This window comes from Limulus polyphemus, unplaced genomic scaffold (genome assembly GCF_000517525.1).
Source record: "Limulus polyphemus unplaced genomic scaffold, Limulus_polyphemus-2.1.2 Scaffold7003, whole genome shotgun sequence".
Taxonomy (NCBI): domain Eukaryota; kingdom Metazoa; phylum Arthropoda; class Merostomata; order Xiphosura; family Limulidae; genus Limulus; species Limulus polyphemus.
The window spans coordinates 14,006-24,738 of record NW_013672613.1 but is presented as its reverse complement, the minus strand read 5'-3'; the positions used below and the strand labels follow the sequence as shown (position 1 = coordinate 24,738).

General features: G+C 37.0%; 1 protein-coding gene across 3 annotated transcripts in view; it reads right to left on the bottom strand.

Annotated features, from left to right (window-relative positions):
- Positions 1–3,807: 3,807 nt before the first annotated feature.
- Positions 3,808–10,733, bottom strand: part of LOC106474264 (ETS domain-containing protein Elk-4-like) — a 17,929-nt gene continuing 11,003 nt past the window's right edge. For all 3 annotated transcript variants that reach the window (XM_013934953.2, XM_022402599.1, XM_022402600.1), the window contains one exon: positions 3,808–6,289. In XM_013934953.2, coding sequence (XP_013790407.2) covers positions 5,184–6,289 — 1,106 coding nt within the window. In that variant the 3' untranslated portion in view covers positions 3,808–5,183. The remainder of the gene's footprint in view (positions 6,290–10,733) is intronic.

The window sequence follows — 10,733 nt, the reverse complement described above, 5'->3', positions numbered from 1 at the left end:
TTGATATTAGAAAGCCGGCCAAAAAAATTATGTTGCCAAGTAATTTGTTGTGTTTTGAATCTTGTAACTTTCAATATTTATTTCAATTGATATTAGAAAGCCGGCCAAAAAAATTATGTTGCCAAGTAATTTGTTGTGTTTTGAATCTTGTAACTTTCAGTATTTATTTCAATTGATATTAGAAAGCCGGCCAAAAAAAATGATGTTTCCAAGTAATTTGTTGTGTTTTGAATCTTGTAACTTTCAGTATTTATTTCAATTGATACTAGAAAACAAAGTTGGCGGGACTTTGGATTAAGCCAATTGACTTGTAAAGCTCAAAATTAGGAAGTGTACAGTCACCTATTAGATAATCGCCCATGTTCAATTTACACACATCTTCATAAAAGTTCTTAAAATGTTTACCTTTAAACCAACTTCAAATCAGCGCTTCAATGGCAATTTGAAATTAACACATTTCGAGTGTTACAAGTCGATTGGTAAAACTTAAGTCCTGCCAATTGTTTAAACACAAGAAACCTTAATTGACCTAAAACATCTGACTGGTTAACAGCGTCACGGAACGAAGCAAGAAACATAATAATTTTTTTACCTTTCTTTGAGCGTTCTTTGCATAAACATCAAGCCATTCATAGCGTAAGAATAATGAACAAATGACAAAGTGATAATCTTCGGAAACAAAATTTATTTTTACAAAACAATTTCATGATACACAAATAACAATTACTTCTGTAATAAAGTACAGAAAGTTTAAAATATATATATATATATATATATATTTTTTTTTTACTCATTAAGCAAAGGGTGGAAAATATTTCACCGAATCCTTCCTCAACTTACGAAGTTATTGGTAACACAAGAGTAATAGTTATCTCAAATACATTTTAGACTGCAAGCTTTAAAAATATTGATCGCTGATTAAAAGCAGTCCCCCGGTGGGACAGAGGTAAGTCTTGAGATTTATAACGCTAAAATTAGGAGTTCGATTCCCCTCGGGGGGCACAGCAGATAGTCCGATGTGACTTTGCTATAGAAAAACACACATTAAAAGCAAATTTACTCTGTTCTTATAGAGATATAGTATAGCTACGTAGCAGCTCAAAAATTAAACATATTACGTTTCAGCCGAGCAGCATGGGTTTTCATGTTCAATCTTTATACGTTTAAGATTGGAACAATCTCATAATTTGTATGAACGCTACTGTTATAAAATCGATGCGAAATACCCCCAGTATAGATAAGATTATAGCCGCATGAGCTATTGAATAAAAGTAAGAAATTATCTTTAATTAAGAGTACGTTAAATATATTGTTTTGTTTGTTTGTTTTTTTAATTTCGCGCAAAGCTACACGAGGGTTATCTACGCTAACCGTCCCTAATTTAGCAGTGTAAAACTAGAGGGAAGTGCGAATGTAGATGACACCTGGTGTCACTAGTCAGAGTAAAATAATGGCTAAAGTTATAATCAAATGTAGGAACTAGATAATTTGGAAAGTTACGAGCCTAGAATAGTTCAGTACATGTATAAGAAAATATTCCTTCGAGGGAAGTCTCACAGAACATTGGATATCCAGGTTAAGTAGTTAGCACACAGGATCACCTACAAAAAGTTGTAATATTTTCAAAACGAGACCCAAAACTCGAGCACTTTCGAATGGTTAACTACTGTTCTTCAGGAGAACAAAGGGCATTGGATATGATATAATATAATCGTGTAAGATGGTTTACATTTAACAGGTTCGGCATGGCCAGGTGGTTAAAGCGCTGGCTGAGGGTCGCGGGTTCGAATCCCCGTAACACCAAACATGCTCGACCTTTCAGCCGTGTGGGCGTTATAATGTGACGGTAAATCCCACTATTCGTTGGTAAAAGAGTAGCCCAAGAGTTGGTTGCGGTGGTGCCTTCCCTTGGTGGTGATGACTAGTTGTCTAAGAAATGTAGTAACAATATATTTCTGAACTAAGAAATGTAGTAACAATATATTTCTGAACTAAGAAATGTAGTAACAATATATTTTTGAACTAAGAAATGTAGTAACAATATATTTCTGAGTTAAGAAATGTAATAATAATGAGCGTTCCTTTTAAGAATTAGACACGCGCAATCCCAGAGATTTAGGAGACCTATAAACTGTTTCGTTTTACTTCGATTTAGAAATATATTGTTACTACATTTCTTTGCTCAGAAATATATTGTTACTACATTTCTTTGCTCAGAAATATATTGTAATGGAATTCTTAATACATGAACTCATTACTATCCATTTCGTTTCGTGTTAATTTTTTTTGGTTTATTTCCAATTATTCTTACGTGGTTAGGCAGGTAGATGAGAGATTTCCGAAGACAACACGCTCCTGATGAAACCCATTTCCCCAGATCTCGAGTATAGATTCTGCTTCTATATTAAACGGTTTTGTTCTAGGTAAATGGAAGATTTCCGAAGACAACACGCTCCTGATGAAACCCATTTCCCCAGATCTCGAGTATAGATTCTGCTACTATATTAAACGGTTTTGTTTGTCCCTTCCATTGATAAACTGTCATTGATAAACTATCCGTATAGACCACTGTGCTACTGGACTGACCTTGGTCATTGATGAACTATCCGTATAGACCACTGTGCCACTGGACTGACCTTGGTCATTGATAAACTATCCGTATAGACCACTGTGCCACTGGACTGACCTTGGTCATTGATAAACTATCCGTATAGACCACTGTGCCACTGGACTGAGGTCATTGACAAACTATCCGTACAGACCACTGTGCCACTGGACTGAGGTCATTGACAAACTGTTTGTATAGATTAGTGTTCCATGGTAATAGACTTGATCTATGACAGCGATTTATGGCTACAGCATATCTATATATACATAGTAAAGTTAGTTCTGTTACAGTGTATCTTACAATATGTTCACTGTATGTTATCTGTTGCTAAACAGAAGCGTATACCGGAAGTCATTCATCTTTGATGTCAAGTTACGCAGTCAGGGCCTAGAAATATGAATGTTGGTCATTTGTGTAGCATCCACTAGCTTGAGATGTTGGTTTATATATATATTACAAATACAGGAATGTTTACAAGTATGTTAATGTTTTTTGAATTGATATCGACCTAGGTAATAAACAACTGGTACACTTATGCGATTTGTAAGTAAGAGCATATTCATTATATTAAATCTTACTTACTAATGTGTTTAAATTTGACTTCGAACTTGTTAAGTTATATTTTTACTTATAAAAACTATTTTGCATTTTTAGCATAACATGGGTGTTGATTTAGGCCTAAGTCTTCTCCAAATTTGATTGAATCCTCTGGTAAGAATTATGGCCAAAAGTATCGTTAACAGCAAAATCACCCAGGTACTGGTTCAAAGTGATCTAATTATTAAAGGTTTCAGTGTGCTGATGTATTGATGTACGACGGTAAGTATTTTTCTATACGCGATTGTCTTCATTCGGGCAGGTAAAAAAAAAAAAAACCCAGAGTCTCATTCATCAGTCATTTCCAGAAACAAGGCCCGGCTTGGCCAGGTCGTTAGGGAGCTCGACTCGCAATATGTGGGTCGCGTGTTCGAATCCCTGTCACACCAAACATGCTCGCCCTTTCAGACGTTTGGGCGTTATAATGTGACGGTCAATCTCACTATTCGTTGGTAAAAGAGTAGCCCAAGAGTTGGCGGTGGGTGGTGATGACTAGCTGCCTTTCCTCTAGTCTTACACTGCTAAATTAGGGACGGCTAGCGCAGATAGCCCTCGAGTAGCTTTGCGCGAAATTCAAACCAAACCAAACCAAAACAATCCAGAAACATAAAATAAAGTGTTTTATTCTTTGAAAAACCAGACTGATAATAAGCACCTATGCATCTCGCCGTTAGGCGATACCAAGCAAAAGTTATCACCAATTATGTTTTTCTACAGGTGGCGCTTTAATAAAACACTTGAAAATAGACGAGGGGTTTCGAATTTTGAAAATTAGAAAATCTGAGGCAACATTTAGATACGTGCTCTTTGTTTTTTTAATTAAGATACATGTATGTATCTTTTAACATAATTTACCTCTAATCGATTTAATCAGTTAGCTCTCACTTAATCAAAACAGGTTAAAATTTCAAAATAACAAAACACAACTGGTTGGCCATGGTAAAGTTACTTTTATATAAAGTCGTTTCTCTCTTCGATGCCTTTTTTTGACTCCTTCCCATCCATAACTCCAAAGTTACCTTCATTTCGATACTTCTGGCCCGAGAGAGGGCATAACTCTCTGTTGGCGCCTCAGTTTCCATACAAAAACTTTAATGAAATGTCATTTCGATACTTCTGGCCCAAGAGAGGGCATAACTCTCTGTTGGCGCGCCAGTTTCCATACAAAAACTTTAATGAAATGTCATTGAAAAAAATCCACTCTTTGTGTGTACATTGCTTAACCACTTCCACGGGACGGGACTCGGTCAATAATGACTCTAATTTTAAAAACCACCACTCTGTTGGTGGCACACCTTCTTATACAGATCACACCTTTACTGTTCCCTGTGAACGGGATGGATAAGTTATAACACTACTGACACACATAATCATCCCTCTGTTCGCCGGGAATGGACTTGGACGATGACAATTGTTCTTTTATGCACTGTTCTGTGGAATGGACTTGATAGGTGACAGACAAAGATACGTTTATTCATCACTGCCTCATTTATCCACGGTATATTACAACACTACGTTTATACATCACTGTTTCTCTGTCAAGGACGCTATTTGAGGGGAAGGCGACAGAGCTTCCTCAAACTCTGGTGACACATTTTTAGTTATGCCGGATTAAAAGATATACACAAATTACGCCACAGCGTAGGGGCCCCGACTGAAGTTGTGGCCCACGCGAGGTCAGTCATTCTTGTCCCCCCACCCCCAAACCTTTTGAAAAAACCACGCTCCTGTTCTATGATTTATGGAAATTAATTTTGGTAGATGACAAGCAGAGCTACTTTTTTTAATCACTGTCTCACTGTTCCACGGGAATATTACAACACTGTTTTACATCATTGTATCACTGTTCCACGGGAATATTACAACACTGTTTTACATCATTGTATCACTGTTCCACGGGAATATTACAACACTGTTTTACATCATTGTATCACTGTTCCACGGGAATATTACAACACTACTGTTTTACATCATTGTCTCACTGTTCCACGGGAATAGACTTGGTCTGTGACAACACAACTTTTTGCTCTAAAGGAGAAAAGTGACTATTGAATAATTTAGTGAATGGTGAATATGAACCAAATCCAAAACTAGACACGTGCGGTGGAAACTGAAAATGGGTTGTTGCGCCGGGGGAATAATGGGGACTTGTCAGTTGTACAGGACTTAAAGGTGTCCAGGGGTGTGTAGGTATTAAAGGTGTCTTACTTTGCGATAGAAAAGGACTGGTAAAGGTGACAACAGGTGTCTGCAAAGAGGCAAATCCACTCGTATATGGCTGTGGACTACTTCCTGGGCTCAATGGGACGGCTTGTATTGGAGGTGGTTTTGGTTTCGATTTAGAAGTGGTAGAAATTGTTGAAGCTACTGTTATCGAATATTTAGGAGGACAATCAACCTTCGATGAAGGTAAAGAAAATGAACTGGAATCTGTATTAACCTCAACTTTTATTCGTTTATTATGTGGCTGCAAAGGTAAACCACTCTGTGCCTCATCATCTTTACTCAATCTTTTGGCCCCAGATCCATTAGAAGAGGTCATTTGTAACCGCGATGAACTTTGAACTGTAGATGTCACGATGTTCCTCTTAGCTTCCACCTTGTGTTTCTCATTCTTAATTAGTTTCTTTTCACTGTCTTCCCTTAGGTCTAGAGGAACAGTTTGTTGATGAGAGTCCAGCTTAGTTTCAGAAGTGGACAACGTACGTGCCAGTGATGGAAGAATAAATGGTAATTTATGAAAATAAATTCCTTTTGTCTTTGCTATACCGTCCATTTTTAGGTGGAAAGGGATCTTGTGCTCGACTTTCATGATTTCAGGGAAGGACACGAAACGATAAACGAATTTTTGCCCTAACACTTTCTTGATGATATTTTTGTCATAATAGTACCTGAGAGCTCGGCTTAGTTTGTCGTAATTCATATTCAATTTGTTTTTTCTCAAACCCCACATTCGAGCAACTTCTTCTGCGTTCAACAGTTTGAATTCTCCTTCACTGTTGGTCCATGTTATGATGTGGTTGTATTGGTTGCTTAATAACAACTCTAGCAAAAATTGCCACAGAGTGATATTTGTATCCATACCTACAGAAAACAGAAACAAAAAACATACATTAGCAATTTTATTAACTGATCCCCTCCTCCACACACACATTATGAATATTTTGGTGTACAAGCTGCAAGATATAACGATTTAAATAACATAACATTAAAATACAACAAGGCTAGGCTGTCCTATTCCCTAAATGAAACTAAAATCTTGTTGTTGTTTTTTAAACACAGAGTCACCCCTCATCATTCAAATATTTATCAAGATTTCCCTTACATTAACTGCATCCACTACATCTGAAGGCAACCCGTTCCAGAGGCTAATCACTCTAACCACCCTGTTAAAAAAATAGCTGAAGATGACTCCTACCCTGTCAAAATTTATATTTGTGTCTTCCAATCCTACTATTCTCACCATTAAGTATGAAAAAAAAGATGATGCATCAACACTATCAAATTCCTTTACATTCTTAAACACCTCAATCAGATCCTCCTTTACAATTTTAAACATCTCAATCAAATCCTCCTTTACAATCTTAAACATCTAAATCAGATCCTCATTTACAATCCAAGTTCCTTAACATTCTTAAACACCTCAATCAGATCCTCCTTTTTCAATTCAAGTTTCTTAACATTCTTAAACACCTCAATCCAATCCTCCTTTACAATCCAAGTTCCTTAACATTCTTAAAAACCTCAATCAGATCCTCCTTTACAACCCAAGTTCCTTAATATTCTTAAACACCTCAATCAGATCCTCCTTTACAATCCAAATTCCTTAATATTCTTAAACCCCTCAATCCGATCCTCCTTTACAGTCCAAGTTCCTTAACATTCTTAAACACCTCAATCCGATCCTCCTTTACAATCCAAGTTCCTTAACATTCTTAAAACCTCAATCAGATCATCCTTTACAACCCAAGTTCCTTAATATTCTTAAACACCTCAATCCGATCCTCCTTTACAATCCAACTTCCTTAACATTCTTAAACACCTCAATCAGGACACCTCTAACTCTTATTTGTTCAAGAGAAAACAAGTTCAGAGATCTTAGCCTATCCTCATATGATAACATATCCAACCTAGTCATCATCCTAGTAGCCCTTCTCTGAACTCTTTCCAAGAATTCAATGTCCTTTTTTGAGGAAAGAAGCCCATGACTGAACACAGAACTTCAAATGTCGCTAAACCAATGACCCGTATAATGATATTATAATCTCTTTAAACTTGTAATTTATATTTCTGTAGATACAACCTAAAAACCCACTTTCCCTGTCACTAGAAATTGCACATTACTTGGATGACTATTGTACGGAAAATATTTCCATATTCATAAAACGTAATCCGAAATTACCAAAAATATCGAAAAAGTACATACTCTAACAAAATAAAATTTGTTTGTTGAATTTAACGCAAAGCTACACGAGAACTATCTGGGCTAACTGTCCCTAATTTTTGAGCTGATAGACTAGAGATTAGACACTTAGTTAACTCCTCCCACCGCAAAATCTTGGGCTACTCCTTTTAAACCGCATCGTTAGTATTTGACCTTCACTCTTTTAACGCAGTCACTGCTCCAAAGTGTGTAGCGCAGTTTTTATTTTATTTTTGGCAGAAACGGGACATGAACCTAGAAACCTCACATCCACAGTTCGGCACGCTAACTAGTGGACCACACTCGGTCATAATACATCTATACATGATTTTCCCGAAAGGGGACTAAAGGCCATCTGGAGGGTTCATCTGTTTTAACCACTCGCACCACTATTCAGTAGTGTGTTGTCTGTCAGTCAATCAGTAGACACTAAAATGACATCCCATAAGGGACGCTTAACATTGCAATTTGTACTATCGTGACGTCATTAAAACATGCGCATGCCATGAATCACGAGAAGAATTGTGCAATTTGTAGGCTACAACACAACACGACATATGAACTTCAAAAGCAAGAAACAAAAATATGTGCTACTCTTAATTTTGGTTTTATTTACTCTTGAAATAGAACACTTTCGGGGACTCTGCGGAATTATGTCTAGTATTATATTAAATGATTTATCATAAGATAGGTGGAATAAGAATATTAACCATAACAAATGAGAAATGTAACACTTAAAACTCTAATTGAAGGAAGCATATCTGGCATGTAGTTAAAATTCTAACAAGCCATGTGTTTTGAGACTCTGTGATAAATCGTGTGTAGGAATGAGTAATTTAACCCTAGATTAATCGTAATTAATCATATATATATATAAACGAAGTAGTAAATAATTTAAATGGTTGATGAAGGTCCTGGTTATGTACACAAAATTGACCTCCGCATGGTCAGTTCAGTTCACTTAGCTAGGCTGATAAGAAGTGATACTGTGGTCAGGAAAACATTTCCCAAGTTTGTGAGTAATGAAACTTAATTAGCTAAAACTGAGACGTTTGTTAAGATTGATCTGGACGCATATAATTGCAGTGATTTGAATTGACCTGTTCACAAATTATTACAGTTATATAATTCATCTGGACGCATATAATGACAGCCGAAGTAGCGCCGAGTGGAGTTAAAGTCTACCCAAACAGCCTGTACCTTAACACGAGTTGTAATTTGTATCAAACACACTCATGCATAGTTTTATGGATACGACAAGATGTTGCCTTGACAACAGTGTCGGATATAAAAGGAAAATCTAACGTCATATCTCACTCCTGTATACAAAGTTTTCCCTTCAGATGAACCATTTAACCCTATTTTTCTTAGAAATTTATTCCAATTGGTTTGTTTGTTTGTTTGTTTGAAATTAAGCCCAAAACTACACAAAGGGCTATTTGTGCTATGCCCACCACGGGTATCGAAACCTGGTTTATAGCGTTGTCAGTTCGCAGATATACCGCTGTGCCACTAGGGGGCGTGTCTTTGCTCTCAAAACAAACAATCTATATATGTTCTTCCTGGAGCCTCATTTATTTATGGGTCTAGACTGTCTCATGATGCCTTAACATTTGAATAAATGGTGTTCGTCTTATGATGCTTTAGCATTTGTCCAAATGATAATGTCCGTCTTATGAAGAAGTTGGAATCAAACGGTAAATCCCCCCCCCAGTGGTGCATCGGTATGTCTGCGGACTTACAACGCTAGAAACCGGGTTTCGATTCCCGTGATGGGCAGAGCACAGATAGCCCACTGTGTAGCTTCGTGCTTAATTACAAACAAAAACTAAACAAATCAAACGGTTAAACTTGTGTACTTGTGGTCAAAATGTTGTACCCATTCTTAAAACAAATCTTACTTACTGTAAAAGCTGTAACTTGCAATGAAATATACAGAATCAATAAGTAAACTCAAAACGAAAAAAAACTTTGGTCAAGGCCAGTAAAAACAGGGTTCCAAGACTGATTACGGCCACAAGAGTGCATTATTAATTAATTACTAATTCGTAAAGTCATGAAACTTGTATCCTTTGCATTCGTCTAAATGATGATACTTCAGGACTGACGGGAAAAATGCTGTCTTGAAAATTGTAAAGATGTAACCACTTCATCTTAAGTGTCAGAGCAAATTGCAGGGCTCGTTTCATTATTAGGGAATTTTGAAATGTGCTGTTTTGCACGTCACGTTAGACATTACATTATGACAGACGCGGAGTCACGCGTGAATGCTTCATGATATAAGGAATGTGGTCGTGACAGAAGCATCATCCCCGGTAGTAATTAATTCTAATTCGCATTTCCTTTTATTTCTTCATTTTGGATCAAAAACGACCAATCAATCATTTTTACGTCCGAACAAAAAAGGGACAGCGGTAAGGTTACGGGCTTACAACGCTAGAATCCGAGGTTCGATTCCCCGCACTGGACACAGCAGATAGCCCAACGTGGCTTTGCTCCGAAAACCAACAAATAAACTGAACAAAAGATTTTGAAATTTGATTCCAGATAAATAAAAAGGAAAAAAATCTCAATTATCCCAAAACAAATAAGCTCGTGAAAAGATCGCAAAGAGTCACACACGTGGACTTTGTTTAAACAACTATATTTTGTTGTTGTTGTTACTGTTGTTTTTTTCGAAGACTGGTCAATATTTTATTCACCTTACTCGTGTTACTTGGGTGAGCAACCGTTATATCGTTATCACTGGTGTCAGTGTATAATTTAACTATATTCCTCCTCCAAGTGGTGCTGTAGCTTCTAAAGAAATCGCACAAGTTCTGGTCGCTTCTCAGTGCTGTAGTTTCTAAAGAAATCACACAAGTTCTGGTCGCTTCTCAGTGCTGTAGCTTCTAAAGAAATCACACAAGTTCTGGTCGCTTCTCAGTGCTGTAGTTTCTAAAGAAATCACACAAGTTCTGGTCGCTTCTCAGTGCTGCAGCTTCTAAAGAAATCACACAAGTTCTGGTCGCTTCTCAGTGCTGTAGCTTCTAAAGAAATCACACAAGTTCTGGTCGCTTCTCAGTGCTGTAGCTTCTAAAGAAATCACACAAGTTCTGGTCGCTT